General features: G+C 37.9%; 1 protein-coding gene across 1 annotated transcript in view; it reads right to left on the bottom strand.

Moving 5' to 3' along the window:
* Positions 1-21,460, bottom strand: part of Brinp1 (BMP/retinoic acid inducible neural specific 1) — a 179,538-nt gene that overhangs the window by 16,269 nt on the left and 141,809 nt on the right. Inside the window, exons 6-7 of the mRNA XM_041632489.1 lie at positions 18,387-18,623; positions 13,849-14,071 (exon numbers count right to left, since the gene is read on the bottom strand). Coding sequence (XP_041488423.1) covers positions 13,849-14,071; positions 18,387-18,623 — 460 coding nt within the window. The remainder of the gene's footprint in view (positions 1-13,848; positions 14,072-18,386; positions 18,624-21,460) is intronic.

Below are 21,460 nucleotides of genomic sequence, written 5' to 3'. Positions count from 1 at the left end.
TATCTTTTAATAAAATGATGGCAATGAGTTAGAAGATCTTTTAGGTTTCTTTCCAGGAATAACATGTGGTTTTAAATTTTGAGGTCAATTAACTTTTAGGATGTCACTAAATAATATATATTTATATATATTATGAAATATATTTATATAAATATATTTCAGATTATTTTCCAATTATAGTATCTACTGTCTTGTTCACAATTTCAGTACTACTTTCTATAATATGCATAACATCTGGAACTTAGCAGATATGCCCTAAAGATCTCTCAAGTGAAAGACTGGTTGGAGGAATAAAGGATTCAGTGCAAACATGAATGCAAATCATTTTGAGGCAATTATAGAGGATTAGACCTGGGCAAGATGTCAATAGAAGAAAGTCATATGTTGTAATCATGAGCAAGTCAGAAACTGAAGTCAACTTTGACTTTTTAGCGTAAATGAGGAGATGAAACTTTGTTCTTACTTTCCCACAGACTGTTATAAGGAATAGATATAACCATCAATGTACAAAACTCTTTTCAAACTTGAAAATAATCTATATTTATATTGGAGGCTGTTGTCTTGGAGATGTTCATTCTTCAAAATTAGACATGTCCCTAAACCAAACATGACAAATTTATTCCCAAGTTATAACAGGGATTGGGTATTTTCCTGCTGTTACTTTGGCAGCTGCTGGTGGCAGTTATGCCCCCTCTCAGTAAGGATGCTACCTGCAGGAAGACAAAGCAATGTGCAGCTGCTTAGGCAAAAATCTTTGGAACGTCCTGCTTAGACAGACTATCTGGAGGTTAAGGATACCTACTGACAAGGGAGGGAATCACCATCTTTGACAGCTAGGGCAATCTACAACCAACAAGCTGGAAGACAGTTCTTCATCAAGCATTTAATCTCTGTATAATTCTGTATCAGCACAGAGATACAACTTTAATAACAATAAAGGGAATTGCAAAAGGTGCAGGTATGTATTGACCATTGTTTATGTGCTTATGAATACCACCTTCATATCTTGAATCAACCTCACAGTGGCCCTGTGGAGGAATTACTGATATTATATTGTTTTACAGATGAGAATAGTTAGGACATACAGATGATTGCTCACTAGGATTGACTACATACTGCTTCCAAAGACATGTTGGTGGCAGGTAGGTCAAGCATGCTCCAGTATGGTGGTACATCCAAGAATATATGGGCTGCACAAGTTGGACTCTACAGATTAAAGGAAAAATGAGTATATAAAGTTTGGTGGGTATGGGGCATGAATGGACAAGAAAGGAATTGGGGCGTGGTGATGAATATGGTCAGAATACAATATATAAAATTCTCAAAAATTTAATAAAATATCTTCTAAGTTGGCAATAGTGGCATATAACTTTAATTCCAGCACTCAAGAGCAAGAGGCAGGCAGATCTCTGTGAGTTCGAGGCCAGCTTAGTCTACAAGAGCAAGTTCCAGGACAGCTAGGCCTGTTACAAAGAAAAAGCCTATCTTGAAAAAAAAATAAATAAATAAAATAAAAGAAAAATCATCTAAATATTACAAAAGAAGAACTTAGAATAAAAAGTGTCTACCCCCAGTTGGAAAGGTTCTCACGGTTGACCTTTATGAAAGATACTTCCAGAAAATTAACCCCCTGTCTTCCATCAGATAACAGGTAGATGATGCTCATTTCACTCAGAATGCTCTTGATTGCTTTGTCTTGGATCTGCTTATATCAGTTGTATTATGATATGATATGGGATGCCCTCTATATGCTATGAATATGTTTTATTACCATTAGGTAATAAAGAAGCAGAATATAGGTAGGCAGGAAAACAACTGACGCAGAAACTGCCCATATAGGCAAAACAGTCTTTCCAATTTCCTACTTCATAGAAAAGTCTGTCAGATATGCTAGGCTTGTGGGCCGAAGATGGATGTCCCAATGTTGCAGAGAAACTTTGGGTGACTGTCCAGGTAGTCAGTTGTTTCTGACATTACTTATATTTTTTGGAAGTCACTTGCTGGTACTTTCTGCTTACTCAGTTAATAGCATTTCTTTCTTGGGTCTATGAGAAAGTTTAAGACTGCACAGTTATAGTTATAGTTTTCCTTGTTTACCTGATGCAGAAAGCAAGTCATCATAGAAAATCAATTAGATACAAGACTTTGGACTCACCAAGATAAGAAAAAGATGAAGTATTTTCTCTGAATTTGTCAAATACAAATGGACTAGACATTATTGATGTATTTATTGCCTGTATATATTGTATATTGTTATTGTATGCATTGTACACAGTTTTCTTATATTATAGTCTTCTTTTTTAATTTTAGACAAAAAGAGAAGATGTAGTGACATTTCATTTATATTTTAATAAATATAGCTTGCCTGAGGATCAGAAAAGCAAAACAATCACACTGACTAGCCTTACAGACCAAGTAACAGTGACATAGACCTTAATCCCCATAGCCACACTAGCTTGCCATAGAAACCAGTGGTGCATGCCTTCAATCCCAGAACTAGAGAGTGTTATAAAAGAGGAGGGGACAGCTCTTAGCCACAGTCTTATTCTGAGGGTTCCTGGACACAGGTTCACCATTTTCTGATTGAGGTCAAGATAATAAGCCAATGACTGACTGTTTTGCTTCTCTGTTCCTCAGGTTGAACCCCAATTTTTGTCTCTGAGTTTTTATTAATCTTGCTTTGATGATACCACAGAGATGATAAAATAAATCAATAATGTTTGAATTGCTTTTTCCCCTATAGAAAAGCTCATTTGAACTATGCAGGAAAATTTGATATAATAGACCAGTTACTAATGATAATGCCATTTATTTAAATAAATTAAAAATAACAGAGAAAGATTTGGAGAGTTCATAAAAATTCTGAAAAAATATTTAGATTATTTCTTATGGCTCTAAACGGAATAAATTAGTGTGGGAAATCTCTCATAATTGTACTGTTTTTGTAATGAAGCTTATGGAATGTCAGACTGAATACACAAGCACCTTTAGAGTTTGGCTCACTTTTTAAAAGAGTGATAAAAACTATCCATTATAAATTAAAATAAAATTATTCATTAGATGTAACAATGCAAACATTGAAGGGCATGTGTAGAGCATGCACACATCTCTTCTACTTTTTCTAATTTTAGTTCTACCCTTCTACTTCTTTTCCAATTAACTAACAACTTTTGTACTCCTTCTAGATCTCGTTAGGAGTCTTTCCTTCTATTTATTTACTTGCTTACTCGCTTATTTTTATTCTTTGTCATGGGCTAAGCATGCCACATCAAATGCTCTATTGCTGAATTTGAGTGTAAGGGCATAGTTTTACCTCTATAACCACAACTAAAATTTGGACATCTGAATACTGAGCCAAGCTTATATTGAGAGTAAATGGCAGTCATCTATCTTGGCCTGTCAAAGTCCACAGGACTAAGAATCCTAACTTCTATCTCATCTTCATTATAGGATTACACTGCGCTAGGCTCATATTTTAACTTATACAAAAGAAACACCCACATCTCAGAAGGAGAAACATGTTGATGGAGCGGCGGTCGCTTCATGCCACCCGGGAGGGCTCCTGACTACTGGCTAACTTTACCCAAAAGAATTACACAGAAACTGTATTCTTTTAAACACTGCTTGACCCATTAGCTCTTTCCTCTTACTGGCTAATTCTCACATCTTGATTAACCCATTTCTTCTTTTTTTAAATTTATTTATTTATTAAGGATTTCTGCCTCCTCCCTGCCACCGCCTCCTACTTCCCTTCCCCTCCCCCGATCAAGTCCCCCTCCCTCATCAGCTTGAAGAGCAATCAGAGTTCCCTGACCTGTGGGAAGTCCAAGGACCACCCACCTTTTCTAATAATGTGTGTAGCACCACAGAGTTGGTAGCTTACCGGAAGATCTTAACCTGTATCTATCTTGGAGAGGAGAGCTATGGCGACTGCCTGACTCGGCTTTTTTTCTCTCAGAATTCTGTTCTGTCTACTCCACCCATTTAAGGGCTGGCCTATCAAAGGCCGAGCAGTTTCTTTATTAATTAACCAATGAAAGCAACAGATAGATGACACTCCCACATCAGAAACAGAATCTCTAGCCACACTCAGGCCACTGTTCCTTATCCTGTGGATCGCGACAACAAAATAAGATTTTTGAAGTAACAATGAAATGATTTTATTGTTGGTTTCAGCACAATATGAGGAATCTACTAAAGTGATGCCTCATCAGCAAGATTGAGAAGCACTGCTCTCTGGGTGAGTATTGTTCTGTTTGTGATTACATTCATATTACATCTGCGTATTTCTTACAGGTTACAGAAAGCTGTCATATAATTTCACTGGACAATGACTCTGTGTGATACTTGCTCTAATCCTGACTGCAGAGGACTCAGGCAGATTTAGAAACTTCTGAAGGTCACATACCTAATAAGTAGGTTGGCCTATTTAGACTGTTATTATAATAAATAGCAAACTAACTTGAGTTCCATCAAATACAAGAAACCAAGGCTCTGTGTTCCACTGCAGTAGTCTTTGGAGATTTTGTCTAGAGGTATAGAAGTTCAAAGAGAAGGGTGGGAACCGGTGTAGATATAAAGAGTCATTGGAACTGGGATAATAATTATTCTGGTGGCCAGAATCCTTCCACCGACACCAATTAAAGACCAAATTGAATAAAAAGTATTCTAAAAGCTGACAAGGGTTCAAAAGCCAAGGCCCCAGGACAAGAGTCTAAGGTTGATGTCTCCAAGAGATTTTTATTTCAACAATGTATAATTACATTGTGCTTGGCTATGGCCTGCACTACCAGGTCAAGGCCAGAAATAAAAATAAACCAAAGACCAAGAGTCATTGGGAAATGCAAATAATTATGCTGCATGTCCTCAATAAATAATCTCCCATTGTTCTGCTTTACTTTACAACATAATCATCTTCAACAATCAAGTAATAGTAGTATGTAAATCACATCATAATCAAATTACCCGTACCTGGTAAAAATGTCACTTCATTTTACTAAATAAACAAGTAAAAAAAATCTGTTATATCCCTTTAGAGTGTTGTTGAAACTACTCTGCTCCCCCATATCATTTCCCCTCTTTCTTCTTTCTTCTCTTCCTCTTACTCCTCTCTGTATCATTCCCTTAATCATTCTCCTTCTCCCTTTCTCCTTATTCCTATGTGGTGCAACAGGAGTTTGAAATGTTTGCATAACCGGACTTGAGCTCAGTTACCTTATTTACAAAATACTGTCCTTCATACTCTACCCAGTGTAGACAGTGATGTCTTAAGGGCTTTGTTTTTATCTTTAACTACCTCCCAGAGACTAACACGAGTCTGGTAGAACAGATGGTCAGTTAACACTTACCATTTTGCATAGAGGACACCTGAATTCAGCATTTCCTGAGTGGTTGACTGCTATGCAAATTTTGTTTTTCACTTCCTTCTTTCCCTCTATATTTTTCCAATTCTTTTACTCCAATTCTTTCCTATCCTCATTTTCTCATCACTAGTTCCTCCCTCTTTCATTTGCAATATGAAGCAAATCCCAGCACTGACAACAAACTGTGTATAAATATCTCTGAGTATCTTCTCAAGGCTTGGTAGCATAGTACCAGTGTTATAAGAGTGAACTCAAGTCTCTTAGCTGACAAAAAAAAAAAAAAAAGTCTTTACCAGACAATTTAGCATCACTGTGCTTTAATGACCTCATTCATTAAAAGAAAAAAAGAAGGAGAGGGAGTAGGTGTATATTAATACTACCCTATAGGACTATAAAATGATTATAAGAAGCTGGGGTCAAAAGACACTGCCTGACACTAGTGACTGATTACAGGTGTTAACTATTCAATGTTAAACTGGTCCTTAACTCAATCTTGTTCTATTCCCTAGGAGTTTGGATTCAAGTACACCCTACTTACACAGCCCTGTTTCTTTAAGAAGTCCACATACAAATTCTAACCTGAGCTTAGCACAAGAATGATTCTCTGAGGTAACCAGAAGTAATGATTCCCATCTTAAATGTGTGAAAACCAAGAACTGAGCTTCATACGGCAGTGCATGTTTGTAATGCTAGTATTCCAGAGGCAGAAGCAGGACTCCTCAAAGTTTGAATTTAGTGTGGTCTTGGTATTCAGACCCTGTTTTTTGGGAGGTGCTCAAAGAATCAAAAGTCTCAAAATCTAACAATAATAACCAAATGCCAATCAATCTCTTATCTCCTTTTTAACTGCATAATGCAATGCTTGCTTAAGGGTGAGACAAACCACATGAAACTTTTCTATGGACCTGTTTTCCTTCATACTTCTAACTTCAGTACTTGGGCCTGAAACCAGAACCAGCCCTCCAAGAGATAAACGAAAATCCACCACAGAATAGGAAGAACTTGATATGGAACTTCACACATGAAGAAATTCTAAAAGACATAGTGGTTGGGTGTAGAATCAATCCGATTATGCTCTTGGACTGGACCTTATGCTGGAATAGGTGTTATTTATCTTGGCACTTCCAAAGCCATGGACATAGTAACCATTCAGGAGGCATTTGTCCCATTAGCCTGCATTGAGCCAAGCCTCTTGCTTTTGCTCTAGAGAATTTGTATGCCCCATTCTTACTTGAGATTCAGAGCTTCATTCAAAGCTGCCCACCTGAAAAGTCACCATAAGCCTTATCACTGTGCTCTTTTCTGAGTCTAAGTCACAGTACCAGCACCAATAAGACTGAATTGTTGTTCACCACACTTCTAGTCATGGTGCTATAACTCCAAATCTGACTTTGAGATCACCACACTGCAGCCAGAGTATCTCAACCAAGACAGAGGTCTCTCTTTGTACTCCACACTTCATAAAAAATATGGGCTTTTCCTTATTTGCCAAAGGAACTTTTCTATCCAGACAATTTAGGTAGCCTGCATGATTATTCTAAACATTCTGCTCAGTTGTAGTTTATCTAAAATAAATTAATTATATCTCTTGAGTTGTCAGTTCTTTTTGTCTATAAAATGGATCAATAGCACCTACTCCCTAGAGATAGCAAGAGAATAAGATGCAAACTATGCCTGTACTACCTACCAGCATTCAGTATTATTAGGTAATAAAGATGTTATAAGAAATTAATAGGTAAAATGTCAGTGTTGTCTTGATAATTTTGCTTATTAAGGTCACTATTAGTCTTTAATGTGGGAAAAAATAATCCTTTGAACTGCCTTATGATGTAGGCATATTATTAGCTTCATTTTACATCTTAAAAAATGGAGGCACAAAGATGACAGTAACTCATTCCAAAGTCACTATTTGGTAACAGAGTTGGGATTTGGACCTAAACAGTCTGATGCCAAAAGCTATGCCCATAGTGAGTTCTGTTATCTGCTACATTATGCCCACTTGTTAAATAGCTTAAGTGCTTTATTCTGTACTACTGCTATTATTATATTATTGCTTTCATTATTATTAATAATAATCTTATTCTCCATATCTGCTGTAGATTCTTTGATCTTCAATTATACTAAATGTCAATGTCTTTTATAACACATAATCCTATTGTGTTATTCCGGCTGATGTGAGGTAATTACACCACAACACAGTTGTGAATCTTATATATTATAAGTACAACCATCCAGGAAAGAAATGTCTATCGGCATAATGGTGGTATCACTATTATGGAGATAACTAATTACTTTCTTATTGATTTGGGGGCTTACTCAACAAAAGAGGGCCTATGTCTAATATGGTAAATCTTGCCTAAATGCCATGATTTAGGAGCACAATAGAGAGCTTCTTAGATCAATTGGCATATCATCATATCCCTTCATAAATATATATGTTAATATCCATAGAGAAAGAGTATTATCAGCCTGAAACAGAAATATCTTGCAGTGATTTATGGTTCCATGAGATTCTGAGAATAAACAATGGTTAAGTGTTAAGCCATAGGAAGAAATTTATACCACCCCTATAAGGTTCAAGGAACATTTTGGAGAAGGAGATGGAGAGAATGCAAAATCTGTAGAATTGGAAAAGGGGCTGTAAAATCATGCAACTATGAATCATGGAAACTATGCATACTGCAGAGCCCATAGGCATTATTTCTTTCCAAAAGTCAGCTATGAGGTGGCCAAGAACTCAAGGAGTCCTACCACATTTCTGCCCTGTTGGCAACCAACATATTTGGGGTGAGGGAGAAGAACAATATATAGCTATGTACCCACTAGTGATCCTCCAGGTTATAATGGTTAGTTGCAAACTCAGGATTACATAGATGGTTCTGGTTAAATTTTGTAGGAAACTAAATTATGCTAAAACTAGTGAACAGAGAAAAAGATTCATGAGAAGTAGAAGAAGTTGGTAGAGACAGAGAGGAAATGAGAATGAGAGACCAAAATAATGTACAACTATGAAACTGTGAAAGAACAAAATTTGCTAATAAAAAAAGACTCTCCCTGATTTGACAGCTTTCCAAATTAGGCATGCTTATTGTATCCAATGTCATGGAAATGTCAAAATGAGCAGGTTACATTCTCTTTCAAGATCCAGTGCTTACTGAAAGGGCAGGGGTTCAACCATACCAATTCCAGGTTATGGTTGCTGATCATTATTCATCCAAATATTTATGATGTTTCCATCGTGCTTGAGGTTTCATATGAAGTTGTGAGGATACTTTGGTGGATTTATGCGGTCCTGCCAGTGGACTGGTTCCTTCATCAGATCCTACTACTGAAGTAGAGCATGTGAAATGGAGAAGAGATTGACAGGGGAGAGATCTGTGACGTGTTTCACCACTAGAATATCCTCATAATATTCAATGCAATATTATATAATGCAAGTGATCCTTTGTCACTGTCAAGGCTAGGCTGTGGAAATCTTAGTACTTCCTTTGTCCTCAGGGTACTCTGTTCAGAGCCCAGCTGCCATGCTAAAGAAGATCAAATGACATGTAGAGGACATGGGTAAGCATTCTAGTTGACAGCCCCAGCTGAGCCTCCAGCTGACAATCAGCTTCAATGCCAGCTATGGGAGACAGCTACTTTGGAGGTCCACAGATGGAAGTTACCCAAGGACACTGGCCTCAGCCAATTTGAAATCCCCCCAACTGTACCAAGTTGACCTACACATGAATGGTGACAATTTACTGTTTTGAGACATTAAATTTTGAAATAGATTATTTTGCATAAAGTGATAGCCAAAACATCTCTCTGCCCAATAGCCTGTTAATAAACATCCATCAAGTCAATTTCTAAATACCCACACTTAGCCTCTCACTAAAAAGTAAACAACATACTTGAAACATCAATAAAAATGGGAGGGTTTTTTTTTTTTTGGCATATCCTTAAACTTTCTATGCCCCAGTGGCTCTATCTGTCAAAGGAGAATAGTACCAGTACCTATTTCATGAAACTGTGATGAGAGAAACAGTTAATTCATGTAAGAAAAAAGACTTTCAGGCACACAGATCTTACATATTAAATGAATTCTCATTCGTGTTTGACTGGTGTCAAGTAATTTACCAGACCTTTAAATTTTAAAAATCTTCATCCTCATACTTAACCTAATGGCAATTATCATTATACAGTACCACAAATGAGGTACAGGTACTTACACAAAACCTGATGACTAGGAAATGGCAGACAGACCTTACTCTGACCTAACTGTGTATAGTAAATATTCTATGCCCTTCCGTCCCCCATCCTGTCTCAATGACAGCCTTCTGTGAGACAAGTAAAAATCTCAGTGGCACCTGTTGCAATGGCAGCACCTGCTCATAGCACTCAACTCCTATGGAGCTCAACAAGCAGACAAATTGAAGCTGAGCAATCAGTTCATTTGCAAACGTAAACTTGCTCAGCTAGAGGTGGCTCAAGGTTCTCACTGCTATCACCTCTGTCTGACACTGCTCTTTGGCAGAGAGGTACCCTGCTAGTCTGAGAAATGCTCATTAAAAGCCTCTGATTCAGATGTCAGAAAGCAGCCCACAGCCAGGCCAAGGAAGTTCAGCTCCCCTGGGAAGGCTTCAGACCCTCGTTTTGTATGTTCCCACCCTCGGCAGTAGCAGCATTTATTCCTCCATGTATGAACATAACTGACTTGCCAGTTGCAGATTCCAGCCACACTCCTAGCAAGAGTGGGAGGAATGTCTGTCAAGATTCAGGTGAATTTTAAGGAGGGCAGGACATCACCCAGAGTTCTCTTTAAAGATCCCAGGAACATTGTGATATTTCTAGGGATCTCTACCTGGCCACTTCCACAAGCAGAACAAAGTTCAAGGCACAGCTCTGGAAACCTGAGCTCTAAACAAGGAAGTGACTTTTCCAAGATCCCCCAGCCTCACTAATAAATACTAAAGCACAGTCAAATTCACCATTTACGTTCAGGCTCCCTGTTAACCCTTCTAATGCACGTTCGGCACCTTTCACTTTGTGTCTTCCCCAGACCAGTTTGTCCGTCATGGTCTATGCTCTGCAGATTCCACATTTAATTAATGTGTGCTTCTCCAGTGTCTTTTAACTTCTAATTTCTTCAGTGACTCTCAAAAAATTTGATAGATGTATGTGCACTCTTGTAATGGCTAAAAATTGACGGCTTGGCTCAGGTTTACACCTATTTGGTTAGTCTTAGGGCATATGCTTTCTTCCTCTAAAGATGTGACACAAATCATTTTTCTTGAGAGCAGTGATCTTCAACCAACCTATGGGTCTCGACTCCTTTGGGGGTCACATACCAGATTTCCTTACACTGTGATTCGTAACAATAGTAAAATTGCAGTTATGAAGTAGCAACAAAATAATTTTGTGGCTGGGGGTTACCACAGCATGAGGAACTTTTATTAAAGGGTCACAGCTTTAAGAAGGTTGAGAAACACTGATTTAGAGTGTTATGGGCTGGATTATCTAGCCTCCCCACAAATGCATATGTTAAACTCTTGATTTCCCAGTACTGAAAAACATCACTGTCTTCAGAGGCAGATTTTAGTTTGAAATAAGTTCATTAGGGTTAGATGACAATCCTGCGAGACTGTGATCCTAAAGCAGAGGAGATGAGGACACACGTGTATGTGGGGAGAGATCATGTGAGAACACAGGGAAAATACAAGGCACAGAGTCCTCAACCCTGCCAGAGCCTGTGTTTAAGAATCCAGATATTAGAATTATAAGAACATAGATTTCTACTATTTCAGTCACCCAGTCTGTAGGACGTGGATAAAATAACCTTGACAAGCTAATATCCACCTGGGGAAAGTTTTATTTTCTGATTCCCAACTGAACATTTCCCCAGTCCTCCTGTAACAGCCATCTTTCATAGCACTGTGGACTGTATTCATTTATGAGCCCCAAATAGTGCCTCAGGCTGGTCACCTGCCACAGTTCTGATAAATCTGAATGGTTCTACTTCAGAGATTCCCTTATGGTGGCAGCTTGGGCATCTGCTGCATGCAACAGGGAAGTCAATTTGTGAACAGACCCGTTTCCAAGTCTGTGGTTCAACAGAACAGCAACACATCAGTAACTGACAGAAAAAAATCAATTTTACTATCAAAGTGGTTATTACAAAGTAGGAACAATGGAATGGACTTAGAATTGGAGTGTCTGGTGCAAACGAAGATCACACACACACTAGTATATAAGGATATGTGGCATAATGGGAGAAAGAGAGAGAAGTACATTTTAAAAAGTATTTTTTAGATAAAGGGGAACTTAGAATTAGGAACATTTTGTATGCAGTCAGGAAAGACTTCACAGATGAAGCAACATTAGAAATGAGTGTACAAAAATGTGAGGAGAAAGTTTCATATTGCGATAAACAGCTTGAACTGTCAAGAATATAATGCTTTTTAATTGCTGTCTTGTGTGTTAGTGCAACAGACATTACAGAGAACAAATAGAGGTTTATAGATTTAAATGCCATTTTGACTTTTGTTTTATAACATATAGGCTATATCTCATTTTCAGTGACTTTTGCAACCAGATAATTTTTTAGAGACTGTCCTGTATAATATCATTCCATGTGGTAATTAAAAATGTCCTTGTACATATCCACATATTCCATATGGACAGAAATCAGCCTCATTTGTGAACCAGTTATATGTAGCTGTAGCTTGGGGCTAGTGATTTTACCTCTCTGAACTTCAGTTTTCTGGACTGTACACCAGAAAATGAATATGTGCACACACACAAATGCACACATAAACACAAACACAAAACAACTATGTGGCCAACTTAGACCACACTATGTACATTTGACTTGATTTTTCTTGGTGTATGTTCTTGTGTGTGTGTGTGTGCGTGTACGTGCCTGTATACCACCCAAAGGTAGGTGTGCATACCTGTTTATATATGCACAGGCCAAAAGTATTTACCCTCCTCAATCATTCTTTTCCCATTTCTTTGAGGCAGGTTCCCTAAACTTTTGACTTGTGTTTTCTCAGCCAGGATAGCCCCAGTAAATCTTGCCATTCTTGCCTCCACCCTGATTGGAGTGAACATTACATGTGTGTTGCAGATGGTTGCCTTGCTCTGCCGGTAAAAAAAAATTGAATGCTACTGAGCAAAAAGTACTATGAAACATTAAGCTACCTCTCTATCCCCAAACTTATCTAATTTTTTTTTAATGTGGATTTTCTTCCTCTGAATGATATAAAAGGCAAGATCCTCCCTCCAGTAAGAAACGAACGGAATGAGAAGTGCTCTGGATGAACTGCCCTAAATCAGGCTCCACACCTGAATTCACCCCTATGGTCCAACTTGCCTTCTTGCCCTCCTCTGACAGTCTCATAGCAACCCTGGAGAGACTACTAAATAAACTTACAGCTGCAGATTGTAAATTGCCAAGGATGGAATTTGACCATGCAAATTTGAATCCTGATTTCTTCGTTGCATGTCCCTGAGAAAAAGTGAAAATTTCACGAGAGGGTAAATCCCATCTGTTTATTCCCACTGGCTATCAGAGCAAGTGTTACAAACAAGGAAAGGCTGGGACCAAACTAGGCAGAGGAAGCAACTCTGAACTTAAGGAGGTACTGGATCTCTGGATAAAACCATGCACTCACGGGACTAGCCTGTATGATCCTCCTTAAAATTTTTACCGGTTGGTACAACATTTATTCAACTCCACTCTAGGTCCTGATCAAAGACTCTCTGCTACCTAAATTAACTGGTTAATTAGTCAGCCCGTTTTCTTTACCATTAAGAAGAGATGCACATTTTCCTAACTTAGTATTTTTAAATTGTATAGATATTATATTTTAAGTAAACAAAATGGTACCATATAGTGGTTGGGACCAGTGTTGGAGCCTCTCTCAGTCAGATAGCTGAGAAACAGCACAAACAATGCAAAGCTGAACATCATGGTCCAATGTCCTTTGCTATTATTGGGAAACTGATTTCAGGATTTTCCACACAGATGCCACATCAGTGGATGTGCAAATCTTTTAATAAAGTGAACATAGCATTTGCAGACAGCCCACGCACATCTTCCTCTGTATTTTGGATCATCTTTAGGGTACTTGTAATTTTTCATATAATGCGACTCTTTGCATTCCATGGTTAAGGCGAAACTGACTAGAAAACACATCTAAGCATGTGCAGTAGAGACACAGTTTTGTCTGGATAATTTCAGTCTGACATTAGTTAAACTGTATGTGGAGAAGCCATAGATACAAAAGTTCAAAGGTGTTTATAAGAAGCATGTGGAATTCAGTGTTGTAAGGACCAAATGCAATCAGGAGCATTGTTGGAGAGTATTATTGACTACCTTGCTTAAAGAGTCCCAAATATGCTACCTGTAGCACATGTTCTTCTTCTGCAGGAGAATGTGTTAGCTGACACAGAGCAATCAGGGTAGCAAGCATTGCAAAGATGTTGTAGTAGGAGCACATACCTCTCTCTAGGCAGCTGGTGGTTGGGATTGTGGCGACATCGCACGCTGAGACCAAAGAGCTTGCGGGCTGTGCGCTGGATCTTCTGCCTCTGAGCCTCAGTGGCGCTCTGCAGGAGCTTATAACGGCTCTGCAGATCCCAGTCATTACCCCAGTGTTGGTGGATACTACCAATGGTCAGGAAGTGGTTGCTTGGGAGACGCTTCATAAATGACTTAAACTCATCTAACAAGAGACAAAACCAAGAGAGAAGAGGTAAGCATATTGCCAACATCTGAAGTCCTTTAAAATTTAATTCCTCCTTTGTCCTTTTATTTTTTTCTGCTCTCTTAATAACACCGTGGAATTGGAAACAACCTAAATGTCCTTTAACCAGCAAAAGGATAATGAAAATGTGGTATATAAGCACCATAGAATATGATTGTGCATAAAGAAAACAAAATCATGGAGCTTTCACATAAATGGAGGGGATTAGAAAATATACAATGGAGTGAAGTAACTTAGCCCCAACAAGACAAATGTTGCATGTTCTATTTTATCAGAGGATCCTAGCTCTACATCTTAAGATATAAATGTAGTCCTCAACCCTCTTTATGGACACTGGTCTTTGTAACAGAAGACTGTTAGAGAATCTCACAAACAATCAGAATACAGAGTCATGGAATCCAATTTCAGTGATATGTCTACACAACTATTCCCCTACCCAAGGCTCAGGAAACATTTAGAAAGGGGAGCCAGAAAAATAGAGACAGAAAATGAGGGAGTTTGCCTCCTAGAAATGGCAGAAATTATACCCAGTCTCACCTAAACATGAACTGAACAAGGACAGCACCACATATGTCAAAGTGGACAGGGGGTAGACCAGAAAGACTCAACCGTACATAAAGCATTACAGACAATTAAGGAATGTTAAGAAAAGGAGAAAAGGTCTTCCCAAGAAAAAAGTTTAAAAACTGCAAATCAGTTTTTAGTCAGTCCTGAATTCCTTCCTGACACTTAGCTCCCTCAGCCAATGAAAGACCCTGCAATTTGTCTGAGGTCAGTATAACACTCCAAAGTCTGTTGTGCTAACATTTTATCTCTATTGCAGATCTTCTGTATAAGGCATCTATGTTTAACATATGTCTCCCCAGACTTCCAGCATTGCGAAGCCAAGCTAAAATACATTCTCTCTGTATTCATTCTTAACAGTGCTTTTGAACTAAATTATTATTATCAAGTTAAAAATGGAAAAGCTTTTATCTGATCTACATAGAAAATCAGTATTGCAGGCTTTTGGTTGAATTGTAACTGTGAAAATAAATGTAAAGGAAACCATGTTGATAAATTCTAGTCAGTTGTTGCCTGCTAAGTGATCAAACCCAAGTGCCTGATTTCCCATTGAAATACAGGATTTTACTAGATCCAGAGTGGTGTTAAAAACATATTAGCACCCAACTGTATCTTTCTCTTTGATGTGTTACAGAGGTTGGATGGAAAACTGAAGAAAGTGAAATTCTGTACTCCAGATTCAACTATTATCTGAAGTCCTGGTGTAAACCATGTAGCATCATCTCCAGTGCTGAAAAACTACAATTTAAGAGATGGTAATGGTCCCCTTGGTAAATGTTTCAGCCCTGGTGCCTAGTATTTGAGTTTCTGAGCACCATCTCAGACTGCAGTTTGATACAACCTAAGAAATCACCTAGCTCATCGTTCTTGTTCCATACATACAGCAAGGAAACTAAAACCTAGAATGAGAAAGTGATTTTTCTAAAGATAACACAGTCAAAAAGCCTCAAGAGGCAAGCATAAAACCTGAGCTGCTCTTATTTGCCCTGACACATTTTCAGCCACACCATCCTCCACTGCATTTTTCTTTTTGTTTTTGTTTTTTATTTTCAACTGCTGGGAAAATGAAGCATATACGGATCGTTTTGCATGTAAAAGCTTAAAAGTCATTGTTGCAGCCTAAGAATTTTATTTTCTGCTACAAAAAAATGCAAGGAAATTTCATGCCTGTCCATACGTTCACTTTATTTACATAAGGAGAAGTTGCATAGGTTTCAACAGATACCAAATCCAGTTCTAAGCACTTCAAACATATGAATGATCTTCACAGGAAACTATGACATGTATATCTGTGGTACTTCCACTCTACAGAGGTTGGGCACAAAACAGGTAGCTAACCTGTACAGGGTCAGTGGCCAGTAGCCAGTTCAATTAAAACTTCAGCCTCACTCAAAGGATTAAACTCGCTCTCAACAGGGCATTGAGGGGGGAAAAAGAAAATTTGTTAAAAACAGAAATTCTGAATCAGACCTTTAGAAACTTTGTGATAGATATTCAGATATACAAGAACTCACATTCTATTCTGACTACCGAAGAGTTAAAGGACCTTCACTCATTCAAGATCTTAGTTTACACATCTGTCAATTTTGTATAACAGTATCTAATCCAAACTTAGAAATTGTGAAGCCATCAAAGAAGCCACAACCATTATTTCTTCCTTCAGGAGCAAAGACATTAAGGCTAAGGACTAGAAAAAATAGAGTAAAACAGTAGGAGGGTTTATATTAAATGAGAAGCTGTTTCAGAGGGGCATGTCTAGGAGATCCATGAGTAGGTATACCTGATAAAGAAAAAGAGCAAGACAAACTCTTTACTATTTTCTTATTCTGCAACATCTCCCTTTCTGCCCTCACAGCAGCTTTCTTTTGGAATTAGAACTCCTTATTATTGATGCAGATACTCTTCATTTCTTTAGGAATTTTAGCAATTAGTAGCATTTCTCTGCAAAAGCATTCTGTCAAATGCATTTTGTTTGTTTGAGGCCGTGAATCACTGTAATACCCTCCATGATGACCTCTCTGCTTTAAAGATCCAAGAATTTAAAATGGACTAATGGATAAAGCTTCATAAACAAACACAGCAGTTTCATCCAAGCTGCATGACCCTGCAGAAGCAGAATTTTGATGGATCCTCTGCTGGCAAGGTGGTATTTCAAGTTCATGGCAACCAGACATTTTAAGTGACACTCTGTGAAACTCTGCTTTTTTTTTTTTTTAAATAATACACAGTGACTCAGAGGTAAAATTTTGTTTGATCAAAGGGTTTTGTGACTAAAGACTTAAATAAATTAAGATATTCAAAATGAAAACAACATGACCTCTCGTTTATCAGATGAGGGAGCTCAGGCCTACAAGGTTGACTAGAATTAATATACTGGAAAGACTGCTGTGAATGGAGTCCGGAGCTCCACTACCAATGCTGTCATTTACACATATGTACCTTCAAGGAAGATTCTGAGTCTTGTCCTTCCTGATCCCTGGAAAGGCACATAATACTTCATTTCATGTAGTTGTAACAGACAGAAGGCTTATAAAGATGTTTTGAAAACTGGAGCACTGCACTGATGAGCTCATTCAATTAACAGATGTTAAAGTATGAATTATAAGTTTACTATATCTGTCTAATGATTCGTGGAATTCTTAAGGACTCTTAAACTTATCCTATCTAACTGAGTACATTTTCTTGATTTCAAATTTTCTTGGGTGCTCTAGCTCAGTTGAAGGATACCAACAACCATAAAGTTATCCAATATGCAACTCTAAGCAAAGGTCTTAGACATCATCTCAATCCCTTTTCTCTTCAACTCAGTGTGATAACCAGAATCTGTTTCTGTTGATTCCCTTTATAATGTCAATCTTTATGTGCATTTATGCTACTGATCCCTAATCTACACTGGGATTATCACTCCTAGCTAACGTGAGAACTGGTTCTCTGAAGCACAGAAGGACAATTAGACTTTCTTTTTCAACACAGCCACCCCTGACTTTACTGGCCACAGTGACTCCATCTCATCATCGTTGTGCCATCTGCTCCACATCCTCACTCATGGACACTTGAAATGCCACAATCATTTGCATCTCACAATGGTTACATAATTCATTTCTTACAGAATTCAAAGCTCCAAGAACTTAAAGATCTAATTTTGGGCCTTATCCTCTTCATGACCTTGGATAACTGACTTTCCTCCCCTAAAGCTCATTAGTCTGAGCCAGGAAATGCAAAAAATAGCTAAATTATCAGAAAAATAACTTTCAATTTTGATAATTTGTGTGATGTCTGGGTATCTACAAGATTATATATGCATAAACACATATATACATATAGTTATGTGTGTGCATATATATTAAATATAGGCAGACATATATATTTATATACTTAAGTGTGCTCATTCATTAATTCATAATTATACACAACGGTGAATATACACCTATCACACATAAATAGAGACTCAGGAAAATATGCAATGCCCTCTGACTCTCCACTCTGCAGAGGTGTGTTTTCAGTCTTTGTCATTTGAGTCCAACAGAGATGATATGTATCATATAAGCATAATGCTTTCTGATGCCCACTGTTTTTCATTCTGTGGAATGTGTGTTTCCTCTGTTACACCTGACCCCAAACTCTCCAAGAGAAACAAGTGCCATTATTCTATTTCCCCTCCTCGCAGTTTTTACTTGGCTAGGATAATTCATGCTAGTTTTCTGTGTACCTGAATTCTCCAGGTCCTTGTAAGCTTCGGTCCAGGCCTTGGCCATGTTAGCCAGTGTGAACTCCATGATCTGGATGTCAGTAATAGGACAGTTGCACTGTGGGAACTCCTCCGCACACTGGCAGCGACACTGGCTGTTCTGACACACATACTCTCCCTCACCATTGCACATGATGTAGCTCAGAGCTGACTGAACAAACTTCTCTTGCAGATACTGTGGGAAGATTATCTGAAGACCTGGGTAAAAATAGCAAGAAAAGAGAATCAGAAGGTTAACAAGGTGTTTTATTAAAAGCCTCCAAAGATGACAAAAATCCATCACTGCACGGTTTCTCTCTGTGCATTGGAAGCAGAATATTTCAGAGCCTACTTAGCTAGAGGTAGGCCACACTCAGTGCGACCTTCAGGTTCATCACTTAAGATTTAACATCTGAGGTCATGACCTTGGCACTCTGTAAAATATAAACACTGATATGTTATATTAGTAATGAGACTGGAGATGCTCCGATATATATATATATATATATATATATATATATATATATATATATATATAATTTGGGGAGGAAACTCTGATTGAATGCATAACATTATTGTTTATATTTATATACTTTATTTTTTTTCCTTTCTTAATGTTTATAAACTCTAGTTATGAAGAATATGTCCTGAGATCAGTAGGCATATGAAGATTTATTTTATTTTATTTTGTTTTACCTTTTGAGTAAGGGTCTCTCTAGATAGCTCTCTGTCCTCTCACTCGCTATGTAAACCACAAAGGCCTTGAACTCACACTCACAGAGATTTACATGTCCCTGTTTCTCAAGTGCTGGGAATAAAGTTGCATGTGACCATGACCAGCAGATTTTTTTAATAAAGCATATTTGCAGTATCAACAGGGACAGATGTAGGCACACATCTTTCTAACAGGGCTTACAGCAAAAACAGACACAGGAAAAATTCAGGAGTAAGGACAATTTTTATAGGAGAAAGAATGTAGACTTACTGAAGAGTATAGAAGAGGCAAGTACTATCAAAAGAATAGTAGAATAAGTGACGATATCATATGTGTGTCTGGGAGTTCCCACTATATGAAACAAACCTGGATGGGTAGGGTATGGTGTGGTAGGAAAACTGACTGAGAGAGCTTCAGGACAGAAAGTAGGAAAGAATTTATTACAGACTATAGACCGTGTATTTACCATGTGGTTCACTGAATACACACTGGAAGTTTTTCAAGGGTGAGAATGATATAATTAAAGGGAAATACTAAATAGGGAATGCATTATAAAACCAAACCATTGGTTAAAAAAAAAATCCCAGAAACTAAGTTTCGCTTGTTCACTCTAATGAGGAAGGCAGTAAGAAACACTAAGGCAAAGTGGCTAACCCACGGGTATATGAGGAGAACCCTTGACTACACCTTATGTATTTCTCTATATTTAAATAATTAGAGTCTTAATCTTTACAGTGAAAGATGGAGGGAGTTTCTCTGGGTCAAAGCAGCATGCCAGAACCTAGAAACATCAGCTAAGTGTTTCCGCCTATAATGGCCAGAAAGAAGGGGGAATTTGGACCAACAACTCATATCCAAAACAATCCCATTCACTGTTTTTGGGCTTCCTAATAGTTTTAGCCTCTATTTCTTTGTCACATATGCTTCAGGATTACTCTTCAATCCCACTTACTCTAGATTTTGTAAATAAATATAGCATTTTAAACTTTCCTTTTAATTTCTATTTTCAGTTATGTTTATAGGCTTTTGTCTTATTCCTTCAGATTATATGTAATGTATACCATTATTACGGTTATATATACATTGGATTTCTTTTCTACCATTTGGTACTCATATGGAAATCACACAGTAGAATTTTCTGAGGGCCCTGTGAGAAAGAGATGTGAGCAAGTATCAGTAGTTCTGTGGAATGAGGGCACAATCCACGTGTTGAGCTGGCCATTGCTAACACTAGGTTCCATGTCAAAAATCAGCTCAAAAAAGTTATCTCTCTAAAGATCCACTTTCTCTTATGTTCAAATGGAGATGCTTGTAGTAGCTATATTGTATCTAGAGGACAAAAGCAAAGATGCCAATTAATTGTATGGAACATTTTATGGCACACACACAGACACATAAACATATACACACATACACACAAACACACACCCTTAATTATGAATTCTCATTTTTAATTATATACTTACTTATTTAATTTGCTTATTTTGAGTATTTTTATACATGTATTTATGGAGCTCATGCCACAATATATATGTATATGTGGAGGTTGAAGGATAACTTGCAGTTGTTGATTCTCTTGATTGTCTCTTTCCATCATGTGGGTCTAGGGTTTGAACTTGGGTCATCCGGCCTGACAGCAAACACCTTTACCCACTCAGCCATCTTGCCAGCCCAGTTCCAGTTTTTGATGGGAAGAAACTGCTGCTAAGGGAGATGTTGTTAATGATGATGCTTTCCTTCCTCTGATGAATTTCCTAAAGGTTCAACAAAAGCTTCAGCATATAAAATGAAGAATAGCGGCAGGTACATTCCAAAGCGAATCTTTAATTTTCTGCACAACTTTTACAAGGAGGCGGGTTTAGACCCCCTGCCTGCTGAAGCCAAAGAATGTTTAGTATGGTGTGCATGACATCACTTAGGAGGCATTCTGGGAAACCTATGAAACTGGCGAGTGGTTTGGTGTGAAATGGGAAAAACTCCTTACCACTGAGCAGGACATGAGAGCAAGTGATCAGACACAAGGGTTCTGCACAGGAAGGAGGTGATCCAGAGAGCAAAGACTGGGATACACAAAGTATAAAGTCCTTTCTGAAGCAAGTTTGCAGTTTTTTCGAGTGTGCGTTATTGAGTTACCTCATTTAAGTCACCATTTTCTCCTCCAAAGCAACATTTATTTTTAGCTGATCCCTCTAGGCACCTGCGTCTACGGATTGGGGTTACGTTTCTGTTGCTTAAAGGAGCTCGACTGACTATATTCTCAGTCCTATTTTTACAGTCACCTCATCACTGTATTTCTCCCTTTTGTAGGGGATAGGATATTCTATTCTTGGTCCTAACCCAA

Source organism: Microtus oregoni, unplaced genomic scaffold (genome assembly GCF_018167655.1).
Source record: "Microtus oregoni isolate MIOR12 unplaced genomic scaffold, Mior012 000041F_ref0000270, whole genome shotgun sequence".
NCBI lineage: Eukaryota > Metazoa > Chordata > Mammalia > Rodentia > Cricetidae > Microtus > Microtus oregoni.
The sequence above is the reverse complement of the archived record's forward strand: the minus strand, read 5'-3'. Positions and strand labels throughout refer to the sequence as shown.